The sequence below is a fragment of the Protopterus annectens genome, chromosome 8.part0, assembly GCF_019279795.1.
Source record: "Protopterus annectens isolate FY-2018-M chromosome 8.part0, PAN1.0, whole genome shotgun sequence".
NCBI lineage: Eukaryota > Metazoa > Chordata > Ceratodontiformes > Protopteridae > Protopterus > Protopterus annectens.
Window position 1 is genome coordinate 1,105,898,423 of NC_056741.1, and position 15,268 is coordinate 1,105,913,690.

Consider the following 15,268-nt stretch of genomic DNA (forward strand, 5'->3'; position numbering starts at 1 on the left):
GGTCTCCAGGAGTTTTGTTTTCTTGGGACCAGAAAAAGTCTTGAATAAAAACCTTTCCCCACCTCTAGAGGTGGAACAGGTTCTATGGCTCTTAAGGCTAATAAAGCGTCCACTTGATTTAAGGCCTCTGTCCATTGATGTTTTGGCAGATCTGGCCAGCCGGAAGGCCTTGGCAGAGTGTGAAAGTGGAATCTGTAGCTTTTCAAAATCACGTCTAACACCCATTTGTCCTGGGTAATGTGAGTCCAATTCTGGTAAAAAAGAGAAGGTTTTCCTCCGAGAGGGGCATCCAGGGAAGGAGGACCTGTAGCCCAACAGAAGGAGTCATTGGGTCTGCTTTCTTTGCGTTTGAGGTCTGTCTTCTCCCCTTCTAGGTGAAGAAGCAGTCCACTGTCTAGATCTGTAAGAGGCCCGAGCCTGCGCCCGACCTCTGGAGCGTCTATATCTTCCCCTTTGAGGCCTGTCAGAAGTGGGAAAAGACCAATTTTTGGAGGGCCAATTTCTAGAAAATCTAGGAGGCTGTACTTGCAAAAAATCTTTTACAGTCTGCATAGACTTGGCTTTTTCTTCCATCTTTTTAATAACCTCCTCAGCCTTAGATCCAAATAAGACATCATGCTGAACAGGGGCATCTAGCAATTTAGCCTTAACTTGTTCAGGTAAATTCTGCTCACGAAGCCAAGCATGTCTCCTGATAACAGTACCAGAGGCAGCAGCCCTGCAGGAAGCCTCTAAGGCATCAAAACCACAATGTAAACTATGTTTGCTAACTTGTTCAGTTGCATGCAACACATCCTGTAATTCCTTGTCCTCAGCACATGCAGGAAAGGTAGAAAGTCTTTGTTTTAAAACAGATAAAAGAAACTGTTGATACTTAAACATGTGAAACTGGCAATTTAAAGCACTAATAGAAAGGGTAGCTGAAGTATAAACCTTTTTGCCCCACCTGTCCAGGGCACGAGAATCCTTTTCAGAGGGTATAGGATTCTTAGAGGAAGCGGCCTTAGCAGCCTTGGAACCCTGCGAAATAGTTTCAGGATCAGTAGAAGGGTTCTTAAATAAGAATTGATGGGAATCAGGGACCCTGTAAAATCTATCAGGCTTAGAAGGAGCAGGCGGCATGGAATCAGGATTCAAGTTAGCTTCAGAGAAGGCATCATCCACAATGTCAAGTACAGGAGGAATAGCTAAAGGCCTGTTTTGAGGGAGAAGAAGAAATTCCCTAAGTTTCTTTTTGGAAGCAGAATAATCCTGACCTTCCCAATGAAAATGCTCCCTCATCTCATGCAAGGTTTCCCCAAAAGAGAAATCTTCAGGGGGAGAGGCAGAGGGAACAGAATCCTCTGCATCCGAATCCTCATAAGGAGGAAAAGAATAATCCTGATCAGAGGAAGAAACTGAAGATACAGAAGCCTGATCAGAGGAATCATGAGGTTTATCCTGTCTAGGCCTTTTCTCAGGAGGAGGGTGAGAGCCCCTAATCATAGTTAATAAATCCTCAGCCATCCGTAGTAATTGCTTCTGAGTCTTAGGAGTTGAATCCGAAGAAGCTTGAGCAGAAGGTCTGGGTTTAACAGGAGTCTTTGACTTAGCCTTTGTCTTTGTGGAAATAGTAATATGTGAAGGCCTGAAGACCCCTCAGAAGCCGGTACCTGCACAGCGGTTCCGGACCCATCTGAAGGAGCGACGTCCGAAGGTCCTGCAGCAGACAAATTACTAGGCCTAGATGGCTCCCCATGGGAGTCCGTGTCGGCCATCGGTTCTGAAGTGGCGGACGACAGGGGCTGCAAAAGCGCCTCACTGACGACCGAACCCGGCTGGCTCCGGCTGCAAAGTATCCTGTTTGGACCTCGGAGGCCTGTCCTTGTCTTTGCGTTTCTTCTGTATTCCAGTAGTCGGTAAAGTATCCGACGACATCCTATAATTAAATCGTCTACCAAAGTAATTCAAGGCCCAATCGTACCTACGCTTGATAGTGCGAGAATTAAACCTGGCACAGAACCGACAGCAAGAAACGTCGTGGTCAGGGCCTAAGCAAAGTAGACAGTAAGAGTGGAAATCTTTATGAGGTATTTGTTTTCCACACGATACACAATTATTAACTTTTTCTGACATTGGAGGAGCAAGAAAAAGGTTTCCCCAACGGGGTACTTAGCTTTGAGAAGAGAAGTAGAAAACTTCGGACCGACGACAATTACACCACGTTGTCTTGAAAATGCCAACCAACAACTAGCGAACTGCTTTGCACCGCATGGCAAGAAAGACTGGAGAAGATGGCGTCGGCTGTCAGCTTTATACCCATGCGTTCTGACGTCAGGGTTCTTGCTGATACAGCTGACGCCGGACCCAGACTTTGATATTCTGGCCGACCTCGGGCTGCCTGCCGGCAGGAGTACCCTACAGTTATGACTGCAACAGTGAAACACGAAGAACATTTGGTAATGCATTGAGCCAGCTATGAATCTGAGGTATCTTCTGCAAGATTGTCTGATTGGGACATGCAGGTATGCCTCTTTTAGCTCCAAAGTTATGAGCCAAACCCACTTGCCCAGCATGTGCAGTAGCTGCTGAAGAGTCAACATCTTGAATTTTGGAACGTCCAGAAACGTATTTAGTATAGACAGGTCCAGAATTGGTCTCCAGGTTTTGTCCTACCTGGGTACTAGAAAAAGTCTGGAGTAAAATCCTTGCCCCTGCTCTTGTTGTGGTACTTGCTGAATGGCCCTCATCTCCATGAGGGCTGTACTTTGTTTTTGTGCCTCTGCCCATTGACTGTGTGGCAGGTCTGGCATGCCCTTTGACCTTGGTAGGGTGTGACAATGGAACCTGTAGCCTTGGAACACTATGTTCAGAACCCATTTGTCTTGGGTAACCATTTGCCAATTTGATGAAAAAAGTGTTGGTTTTCCCCCTAAGGGGGCTGTCAAAAGAAAACTTCTTGGAACTGGTAGAGGAAAGTCATTGGGACTGTTTCCTGTAAGGCTGTGATTTGTCTTCTCTGCTTTTGGAGGTAGGAGCACCCCACTGTTTAGGCCTGTATGAGCCTTGGGGCAGAGATCTGCCTCTGGGACGCCTGTATCTGCCTCTTTGTGGTCTGTCTGAGACTGGAAAGGACCAATTTTTAGAAGGCCAGTTCCTGCTAAACCTGGGTGGCTGTACCTGTAAGAAATCCTTGACTGTCTGCACAGATTTTTCTTTATCCTCCATTTTTTTCAACACCTCTTCTGCTTTAGTACCAAACAAAGTATCATGCTGTAATGGTGCATCTAATAATTTTGCTTTAACATGATCAGGCAGATTTTGTTCCTTTAACCAAGCATGCCTTCTAATAACAGAACCTGTAACAGCGGCCCTGCAAGAGGCCTCCAGTGAATCATAACCACTTTGCAAAGTATGCTTTCCCACTTGTTCAGTTGCATGCAATAAATCCTGCAATTCCTTGTTCTCTGAACATTCAGTATTTGTCAACATTTTCTGTTTAAGAAGTGACATTAAATATTGCTGATATTTAAGCATATGAAATTGACAATTTAAAGCCCTTACAGCCAGGGTGGCAGAAGTGTAAACTTTTTTCCCCCATCTGTCTAGAGCCCTAGAATCCCTTTCAGAGGGGACAGGGTTTTTTTGCAGTGGAAGTTTTAACCCCCTTGGGACCCTGAGATATAGTTTCTGGGTCAGCAGCAGGGTTTTTATATAGGAATTTATGAGAATCCGTGACCCTGTAGTATCTGTCTGGCTTAGCAGGTGCAGGGGGAAAAGAGTCAGGGGACAGTCCAGACTCTGAAAATACATTAGCTACAATGTCTAGAACAGGTGGAATAGCAAGGGGTCTGTGCTGAGGAAGAAGCAGGAAGTCTCTGAGCCTTTTCTTAGACTCAGAATAATCTTGGCTCTCCCAGTGAAAATGCTCCCTCATAGTATGCAGTGTTTCCCCAAAAGAATAGTCCTCAGGAGGAGAGGCTGAAGGAATGGATTCTTCAGCATCAGAATCCTCATAGGGAAGCATGGAGTAATCCTGTTCAGAAGAGGAATCAGAGGAAATAGATACCTGATCAGAAGAATCATACTCTGTCTCTTGCCTAGGCCTCTTATCAGGAGGGGGATGGGAGCCCCTAATCAAAGTAATTAGGTCTTCGGCCATTTTAAGCATCTGTTTTTTAGGCATGGAAGTCTGAATAGGAGAATGCTGTACTTGTTTCTTTGTCTTTAGAGCTGCTTTAGTCTTTGTCTTTGAAGCTGAAGATGGCTTAACATATAGTTATGTAGGTCTGAAAACACCCTCAGAAGCAGATACCTGCTTAGCGGCTCCGGACCTATCTGAGGGATTGATTTCCGAGTGTCCAATACCTTGAATTTCCAGAGGCCCAGTCGGCTCCACGTGGGAGTCGGTAGCAGCCTGTGGCTCTGAGGTAGCGGGCGTCAGGGGCTGCGAAAGCGCCTCACTGAGAACCGGTGACTGGCCTAGAAGAGGCTTCATCGGTTTTGGACCTCGGATGCCTATCCTCCTTGTGTTTTTTGTAAACTCCAGTTGTCAGCTGTTCCGCCAGCATTATATAATTAAATCTTCGGCCAAAGTAATGAAATGCAAAATCGAGCCGACGCTTGATAGTGCGTTGGTTGAATCTAGCACAAAACCGACAGCTAGCAACGTTGTGATCAGGGCCTAGGCAAGGAATACAGTAAGTGAAAATCCTTATGAGGTATTTGCTTCCCACAAGAAATACAATTGTTAACTTTTTCTGACATTGGTCTGGAGCAAGAAAAAAGTTTCCCCAACGGGGTACTTAGCTTTAATGAAGACTTTGGTTCTGAAATTCAGATTTGAAAATCTCAGGAGTCAGCCGACTGGCACTTGTGAACTGCTTTTGCTTCGGGCACCACGCGGCAAGAAAGACTGAAGAAAATGGCGTCGGTTGCATCTTTTATACCCCTGGCACACTGACGTCAGGCAAGAGGCGACAGCAACCGACGCCGGATCTAGACTTTGGAATTCTGGCCGACTGCGGGTAGCCTGCCAGCAGGATAACCCAAGAGAATTGACTGCAACAGTAAAACACGATGAACATCACCCCTTCTGGTGTTGTTTCACAGAGACTCATTTCAATTTTTAATCCATAAGTGTCACCTTTTTATACCAATACTAGCTAGGAGAATGGCAAACGTTATGCCACAATTGCTAAGATACACATTACTGTGGTTTTCTGGGGAAGGCAAACAACTGACAATTAATAGAACAATGAAGATCCTCAAGGTAGAAGAGTGTAAGAAAGTATCACTTTTATTAGTTGGTCTTGATGCACAGAAAATATTCAATAGTGTCAGCCTGGATTTTATGAATAGGGCAAAGGTAGCATTTGCATTCTTTGACAGAATATATAAAGACTAGGAAGCAAGAAGTAAGGTGAGAGAGCAGAGATGTCCTATTTCTTCTTTATTTACTTCATATACATCCATTAGCAAAGAAAATATGGGGCTTAAAAATTAAAGGATATAACTGGTATGGTAATCAAGAAAGGTTTGCTTCATATGCAGACGATGTTCTTTTGCACTTGATAAATCCAGAAAAAGGCATTTCTGTGTTGCATAACATTTTGAGACAGTTTCAAGCCTTTACAAGACAAAAAAAGCAAATGAGGATAAAACAGAGACTACAGAGGTAAACTATGCGACCCAAAAATTAACTGGTTCAGCAATATCCTTACTTATGGGGACGTAAGACGAGGTATTTATAAGACTGAATTATTAGTAGGCCATATAAAATATAGCATGATTACTGAAAGAATCAACTAGATGAGACCAGAAAAGATTGGAAAGACAATTTAGAAAGGGACAATGAAGAGCATCTACAAGGATCATATGCAACAAAGTCCAAAACATTTTAAGATTCTTGCATGGAAGTGTTTACATAGGTATTTTTATACCCAAAGATGACTTCAGCAGATTCTTCCTCAAGTAGACAGCAAATGCTAGAGGTGTGATTGGAAAGAAAACCGGTAAATGGCAACATTTTTTTAGGGAATATAAAGAGTTGGCAGATTAAAAAAAAAATCCCTACAGAGTATTCTGTCAGAAATATTAGGGGAGCAAAAGGTCTTAACTATGGAATGGATTCTTTTGAGCTAGCATACTGGATCTGAAATGCCTAGACATAGTAAGGACTAAGATTAATGGATGAAGAAAAATTCCTAAAAAATAGAAATTGGAACCTAGAACAACTACAACTGAAGTACTGAATACTGTAAAGAAGACAAAAGAATCGGAGGTGGGATTTTAAAAAGGGAAGGAGCAAATACACAGAAATAAATACAATTTCTGAGACAAAAACATGCAGAATAATGTTCAGGAGTGATGAGTACACTGCATGGGGAAAAAACAACAATGGCAATGTTACTAATGGGCTTTCTTTTTATTAATATATACATATCCATATCTTGTGATGGTTTAATAAAAGATGCTAAAATGTCTACCAAAAAACAAACACAAAAACAATTATTCAAAACTAAAGAACAAGTCATTTTGGGGAATACCAACAAAAGGATATGTCCAGCAATAAAAAATAAAGCACTTACCATTGTTGTTAGAAAAGAGAGTGACCACTGTTTTTTTACCAGGATCATGGTTCTGGATACTACTGCCAACAATTGTTGCTGGCAGAGTTGCAGTAGTCACGGAAGTAGGAATAATCACAGGTGTGGGTGCAGGTGCAGGTACAGGTTGAAGGTTGACAGAAACTGTAAAATAAATTTCCAGTTTAAAGTTCTGGTTCAAGATCTCTGTTCTTAGCCAAGAAGCTAACCCAAAGTTTAAACAAAAGCATCTGCAAAGTCCTTATTACTGCTGTACATATAATAAGCAGGAAAGTGCTATTTCTCTCAGTGTTATAGCAGTCATACAGAGTACATTTCTATAAACTTGTTTGATGAAACATTTACTGCATTTTCAAATAATTTACTGAAAAATGCAAGTTTTATCCACAATTAAACATCACAAAACAAGCACTCAGAACTGCTAAGTACAAGCTTAATTTTCAAAGTATACCACATTCACTGGCAACCTGCAAAGACTCAAGACATTACTAAGCAAGCAATCAAGTACAGTAATGTGATCAGACTCACCGTAAAATCAGGTGGTTAAATCCAAGTACATAGTTTATAGGCAGTCACCAGGCTTGCAGTCTAGGGATCGTTCAGGGGCCTATCCCAAATTCTCAGTTGTTTCCAAGCACTATCTTGTTAACTGACTTGCTCAAGGTCACACAACAGAAAAATGAGGACTGAGGGCTCAAACCTTGTACCACAGGAATCACAGCTCACACAATTAACAGTTTGCGCCAACTGCAAGAGGCTGTGTGGGATGCTCACTATGACATCAGAAGACAAAGTCATCCTTATCCTCTTAGTTTCATGCAGCTATATTATACCTTAAAGGGCAGCACTAAGTCCTAAACTACAACGAGTGGCTAGGAAGACATGGACACACCTCTCATTCACATCAGTGCAGCCAAGACCCCAGAGGATCCGTTCTATTGGACAGCCTCAAAAAAAAAAAAAAAAAAAAAAAAGATCAAAATGAGAATACCTCTTATCATGTTTTCAGTAGTAGTATGCAAACCTCCACTGTCAGCAGAGCAGGCCTTCACCAGCACATGTGGCTGCAAGTCTCTCAAACAGGCAGTCATGAAAAATAGTGCCACAGCTACAACACTCCAGTCTCTAAACAATTAATCCAATTTTCATAAGACTCCGTCTCCAATCAAAAAGAAGTTGCCACATAAACATTTTAAAGAGTGTGAATGGTCAAGCAAATGGCTAACCCACAAGCAGCAGCTGAACAGATTCTATGTAGGATAACTGCAGCACTTCCTGTAGAATTCTCCCTGACAGAACCTTAGAAGGTTTTCTATTTGGCACTGTAACAAACCTGCTGCAACCTATGATTCAATCTGAAATAGTCTGGTTTCCCAACTGAGAGATGTAGTACAGTCAGATTGAGAGACAAAAAAAAGCTGTTCAAACTTAACTCTTTACTTCTGGAAACACATGCAAACCACAACATTTAAGGATAATATTCCCAAATTTTGCAGATGGGAATAAAATGAAGCTAAATTAAGCTTTTAAAATTGAGCAACAGCTGACATAACATCTTGCACAAATAAAGGATTTGATGATAATGCTACTGTAGTCATGTAAAAAAATTCATGCAAGATTCTAAATACATACAACAGTTTTAATTACAAAACTGTCTGATTAGGCCAGCAACATTTTCACTAGAGGCTTCAATAGAAAAACTTCAGAATGTATACAAGCCCAAAAGTAAAAAAAAAAAATCGAACAAATACATTTTTGTGAAAAATACAGGAAAACCAATTAATTAATTTCACCAAGACACAACAATACAACAGTAAGAATACAACACAGGAAGGAAAACAGTAACTTTTTTTTATAAGAGCCTTTGACTCAAACTATCCTAGAAGGAGGGATAGCTATAAAAGAAGGGCTTCCAAGAGAGAAACTTCAAGAAACGGTTTGGAAAAATGTGCTCTTATGGTGCTTGAGATGGAGACCCCAATTAAAAAGTACCTTCCGAACTGGTTTATACACCAAGCAGGTTCCTTGAAGCGATAAGTTGACAAAGCACAGCTGTGATCCTTTACAAAAGGCTATAAACCTCACATTACTGAAAGCTTAACATGGCAAAGGGACAAGTCTACCTTGTCACACCAAATGCAAATACATTTTCATTTTCAACAGCAGAATGGACAAAGGGAAATACAGAATTGGAGGTATAAAATGGGCAAGAGGGGGATGGAATTTACTGGAGACAACTGACAAAGCAGCCAAGGGATTGGGAGCAAATAACTAGACAGGAAAAGATGATAAAATGGCATGAGGTCAACCAGAAGTTTGGACAGCACATTAGAGACAATCTTCCCTACCACAGACTGATATCACAGTATAGGGACAGAGAAGTACAAGTAAAAGACCAGCACTAATAGATATTTTTGTCCAGTCTAGAACAGAAGTTGTTATCACAAAAGGGTTAATTAGTATGGCATATAAAGTACTGTAAGGTAACTATGAGAATCAGTTTAAGAGATCAGATAAGACTATATAGAGAGGGAGAGATTTGAAAGGCAACTTGCAAAGGCACAATGGGAGGCCATCTGTAAAGCCTCCAAGCATGCAACACAGTCCAAAAGGTTTGGGATTTTTGCTTGGAAGCATTTGCACAAGTATTTTTAAACCCAAGTAAATTTCAGAGTATTTTTCCTTAAATAGATAGCAAATGCTGGTGGTGTGATGGGAAAAGAAAGATGTAACTGGGAATATGTTTTTGGAAGTTCAACAAGTTGGCAGACTTTAAAAATCCCCTGCAGAGTACTCTAAGAAATGATGGGGGAGCAAATGGCTGCAACTAAGGAAATTATTCTTTTCAGCTGGGACATTGGATATGAATTGCCTAGACAATACTAAGACTTTACTAAGTTTAATGTTACTGGCGGTCAAAAAAGCAATTAGTAAAAATGGAAATCAAAACATAAATAAAACTGTAATAGAAGTACTGGATATTGTAAAACATATAATAAAACTGGAGGTGGGAATCTTAAAAAACAGGAGGAGTAAACTACATAAAAAAGAAATTTGTGGGAAAAATACATGCAGACTAACATTCTGGAGGGGAAATGAGGGTTAAGAGAAGGCAGGAACTGAACAATTTATGTAATGCTGGAGTGAATGATAACTGTTAAAATGCATGAAATGTATGCATAAAAATGAAAAATGTTTGCATAATTTGTTTTCTTTTCTATTAAAATATGTGTGCCTGTGTTTCAAGTGATACTTTAAAGGTGTTTAAAAAGTTCCACTTTAATAAAAGAAAATTGCTCTTAGTGGGTTTTCTAACCTCTGGTAAAATCCATCTATTTTAAAATAGAGTACTGCTGACTGTCAGGAACCAAAATTCTACTCTATGCTGTGAGATGGAAGTTACCGTTGGCTGTTACCTTTTCTTGTCTGCATGAAAATAACTGAATCTCTTGTTGTTTGCTCAGTATAAACAGTCACTATCCGGCCCTACAGAACTAGTGCTCATTTCTCAGAAGTAAGATGAACTACTTAACTAGACATTTGATATGCACAGAGTGGGTATAATCATTGTGGCTGTCTTTTGTGGCTGAAGATGGTTAACTGTCTACTACTGTTTTCTTATTGTTTTGACATTGCAGGACTAATGCGATTATGTGAAGCAACAACATGCAATATTTTAATGTGTGGCAACTGCTTGTTTGGAACAAAGTTGAAATACATACAGTACATGCCCATCCTCTTTTTCAACCTGACATCTGAAATGCAAAGTGAAGTGGCTATAACTGGTTGGCAGGACTTGCCTGGATAAAAGTAACTCACTTTCTTGTCACTTGTTTAATTTAACAGCTGTCTCTCAAAACTGAATGAATGAATGAATGAATGCATACATACATACATACATACATACATAAATAAATAAATAAATAAATAAGGTGCAAAATGCATCACAAAATATCCAGACCTTCTGGGGCTGGTGGTCCCCACACAAGAAGGCTGAAGAAATAGATTTTGACATGGGCTTAACAGGTGCCACTGTCCTGAACCCCATTTAGTCTAAAACCAGCCGTGCTTAGAGGTCTCTGTACTTAACGTGGCTTGGTTGGGGAAGATGTCATTATTTCTTTAGCATGCTTCTTTAAGAGATGAAGTGAAGTGAAGACATTCATTATATCTCCTACATGGAAGAAATGCTGTTGCTCTGACAACAAGACAGCCTATTAGTTATGAGTTACCTGTTTTTTTAAGAACCTTTTGAATCAAAGAAGTAGAAAGATATACACAAAGAGGATCTCCAGTACAATGCTCAGCTTGAGCAATTCCTGGGATGAAAACTGATCCAGTATTCTCCAACTGTCATTTGGTAAAATGTCTGTAGCCTTTGTTGGTGTTCACAATACATGCAAACTTCCTATCTCATGTCTACCCTGTGTTCTCCTGCTAGACAATCTGCTGACAAAACATCATCCTGAGAGATTGTTAGACCATACACATATTGGTATGGAAGTTTATAAAATGACAAGATCCATATGCCCCTTCACATTTATTTTAGTTATGTATCACAACTGCAGTACTGTTGATGACTACCCACAGGAATACACAGAATAGCCTTGAATAATTTTAGCAACAGAATTCACCAGAATTACTGCTTACAACTCTTTCAAAATACTGTAAAAAGGCAAATGAGAAGGGGACGCATTCCCCCTTTACCCTCTTGGACTTCAGATATGCTCTCTAGGTGAAATTTGAAATGTTTCTCTTCTGGATCTGTATCAAAAATGGGTCTAAAAGAGTCTGCCTTAATTTAGAATGAGTTATTACTACTTTTTTTACTAATCTATTGCAAGAGTAAACCCACAAAGGACAAGTGCCTCCTTCTCAGAAGTAATCTAAGATCTAAGCTGAAAATCACAAAGCAAGCAAATGAAGACCAGGAGACTTAAAACCATTCTACAAAATAAACATAGCCTTACTCCTCTGTGGTAAACTACCAGACAGAGCTAAGGAGTTCACCATCAGTTCAATTAAACCTTAATCCCGTAAGATTCTTATACAATGCTGAAACTTCTTCATGTACAACCTTCATGTTGGGCCACCATTACACTAGCAGACTTATGCCCAAACAGGTCCAGGTAAATCCTGAGAATGAGCATAACAGGAACCACCATGTAAAATAAAGGTAAAGTATTACTTATCCTATTCTGTGTCAAGAAAACAGTCTGTGGCACCCCTCTCCAAAACTAATCACACAAAATGTTTTGTCTCTGTATATTACTGAAGTCCAACTTTCTTGCTCACTGTAAACCTGGGGGGAGGTCTAGAAACAGAATAACTACTTTCAAATTATTCATCAGTTGGCGACAGACTGACTATAAATCAGGTAATAAACCAGGAAAAGATAAATGTAGATGTCGTTCAGCCTTATGGCCAAGGCCAAGTGCTTGCAAAAACATCCTTGGCACAAATGCCAGACTAAAAGGGAGGACAGCAAATTAAAGACTACCAAAAACTGAAGAAAACTCTTACGAATATGACCTATGCTGTAATTATACTGATTTATGTATTTATTTATTTATTTTACTTACTTTAAGACACTTGTTAACAAACACTGAGTGAATACAAATAGGTTTCTTAGAGATCATTTTTCATAAGTACTGCAAAATATAAAAGAGATCCCTAGTACTCTGTAGGAAAAAGACATTTTCTTTATCATTCTCTTTAACATCCTGCACAGAAAGCGGGTGGGGGGCACAATGACATGTTGATACCTTTGGCAGTACATTTCAGTGGCCGATAGATACAAACTGTCTTGTAACCAGACTGCAAACTTCATTTTATCTACTAATCTGCCAAAATTCCTTTCTACGTTCATGAACAAGCTGAGATTCTGTCTTCCATGGACTTTAATTTTGGAATGAAAATAGGAGACACAGCCTTCCCTGCTGTAGCAGCATTATTTGTTGTATTCTAAATGTTCATAAGTATTTACTAACCTACAGAAAGAAGCCTTACATCACATGGCAGTTTTTAGCACCTACATTCCACATATGAAGGACCTACAGTTGACCCGAACAAGAATATGTTAGGACATTTACATTCTTCCCCTATCCATGAGGGACAGGGGAGCTAAACAGGGTGTGAATCAGCTGTTACCCATCCATTCATAAAAATTAAATTTGAATAAAGTAAGAGAAACACTTTGTTTTATGTGGAGTGGAAGAGACGGTTCCATAGAAGCAGTAGTCTCAGTGATACATGCCTATCTCTACAACACGTTCTATTTATTTTATAAAAGAGATGGAGATCCTCTTCAGCAGGTGTTTAAAGTACCACCGGACTTGCAAATATGTCATAGGGTTTGTTCAGCATCTATGTGTGTGGCAGATGTCACTTAAGAGCCTGTATTACACTGAGAAGGAAGACAAGGCTTTGAGAAGGTCTGCATAGTTTTTATGATTTTAGGCCCTTGATTTTTTTTTTTTTTTAAGTGAGAAAGCAATGTGGTTACTCTAGCTGTGACAAGTGTTTGGACAGGTACATAATAAAAGAGGCATTATACTCCATAATCTGCCTAATGAGTTCTGAGTACAGCGGAACGATTACAACATTGAATGCCATACCTTTCACTATAAGCTGTGCGATAAAAAAAGGAATTCCCTACAATAATGGATGCATGGTGATCAAAGGACATTTCATTGTTGACTAAGGTTTCCAGATGCCTAATTATGGGAACAAATATCAGGGGTGTATTTTCAATGTGTTAGTTACAAGAGGAGTCAAATTCCGAAGGACATAATTATTTGTTTCTTGGCATTTAGTTTTAGTCCACAGTTTTAACTCCTTCTATCTGTTTGGGCCAGATCCTCAAGGATCCTCTTGGTGTCCTCTGGGTTGTTTATGATGGCACTAAGTTTGAAGTAATCTGAAAACAAGCCCTTATCATTAGGTTTGACCTCAGACATGTAAAAAACAGGAGTAGCCAAAGGAGTGAACCCTGGGATATATCACTACCGACAAATCTTTTTGAGGCAGTACAATTGCCCACCTTTACTTTCTGGGTTCTATCCGTGAGCTAATTTGCTATCCAACAAGTTACAGTGGGAGTAACATTTAGCTGGGGAAATTTATCTTTAATACCCAAATGTGGGATAGTGTTGAACATATTTGTGATGTGGATACATGCAGTATGCATAGTTTGCCCTCATCCATTGTTTCAATAATCAAAGAAGTCAACCAGGTTAAGTAGGCAGGACCTGCTCCTGACAAATCCGAATTGGGTTAAGTCAAGAGTCTAAGTTATCTATATCCTTATTTATTAATTCCATAATGATCCTTTCAATAGCCTTACAGATGAGACTGGTCAGGTTTATAGGTCTATAATTACTTGCATCCACTGAGGGCCCCCACCCCAATTTGTGTAAGTGAAAGACATTTGCTGTCTTCCATTCATCTGGGACAAAGCCTGTTTTCAGGCTGACACCGATTAGCCTCTGTAAAGGGGGGGGGGTCTGATAAGTCATGTTTCAGTCTGATTTGGCTTTAGACAGTGCCTTCAGAACTTATTCTTGGCATATTTGGGGGGGCAGGTGCATTCACATGATCTGACGGGAGAAGGTGAAGTCTGCTAGTAGACTGGCTATATCCCCCTGGGTCTAAGTATGTGGTTTAACTTACTATTAGCTCTGCACAGTGCTGGACATTCTTTCTGATTTTTTTAACATAGCTAAAGAAAGCTTTGTGGTTGTCCTTTGCCTGGGTGACTATTTTAGCTCATAAAAATACCCTTGTGGCCATTAGCCCGGTAAACATCTATGAACCTACATATAAATTCCAGAAGGATTTACTTTTGCATGCAATTATTCAATGATTATTATTATATATCTTTTTTAGGGTTCCACCACTGGGGTTTACTTTTGAATTTGGCATTTAATTTATTTCTGAGGGAGACAGATGCATCTGTGTAGCTATTTACATGTGCATATAATTTGGCAATAAAGGATTATGTACAGGCAGTGGGGTCATCAAGATAGAAGGGGGTTTGAATTTTTCCAGGTCATCACTCACTTTTAATAGAGAAATACCAAGGAACTGGAATATGCTTCAGGCTTCAGTCTTATGGTGAATGTGATCAGTATATGGTCTGATCTGATCAGGGAGGAAAATACAATTGGTGGGGAGCAATGTTGCCCCCATGTTAGTAAGGACCAAGTCCAAGATTTTATCATCCCTGGTTGGGGTGCAGACTTACTGACCCAAAGAGTTTGCATTGATGAAGTCCAGAAATCTTTGGGCATAAATGTTTAATGTGGTGGGGTAGTGGAACTAGGTAGATAGCAGGTATGGACCAAGGGGGATTTTGGGGGGGGGGTTGTCCTATAGTTAGCTATGATATTATAAGGGGTTTTGTTAATAGTTGGATAAGGCGGAATCCCAAGCCATTATCTTGTCTAACAAGTCCAAAGATAAAATGCTTTTGTTAAGAACATGGAAACACCACCACCTTTAATGCCCTTATCTAATGTAGTTGGCATGAACATGTAACAGGCATTAAAGCCCTGCATGGACTGAGTTATTTCTCTTGTCTTGAACCGGGTCTCACTGATGATGTATGTATCAATGTTCTTCCACAGTAAGGAGTTTTTTGTTAATGATCCTAGCATAATCCTAGGGAATAGCAGCAATAC

The 15,268-nt window shown here is 40.1% G+C and overlaps 1 protein-coding gene across 4 annotated transcripts in view; it reads right to left on the reverse strand.

Moving 5' to 3' along the window:
- The window catches only part of POGZ (pogo transposable element derived with ZNF domain), a 2,357,128-nt gene that overhangs the window by 1,600,850 nt on the left and 741,010 nt on the right, over positions 1-15,268 (reverse strand). For all 4 annotated transcript variants that reach the window (XM_044080634.1, XM_044080633.1, XM_044080632.1 and 1 more), the window contains one exon: positions 6,570-6,731. In XM_044080634.1, coding sequence (XP_043936569.1) covers positions 6,570-6,731 — 162 coding nt within the window. The remainder of the gene's footprint in view (positions 1-6,569; positions 6,732-15,268) is intronic.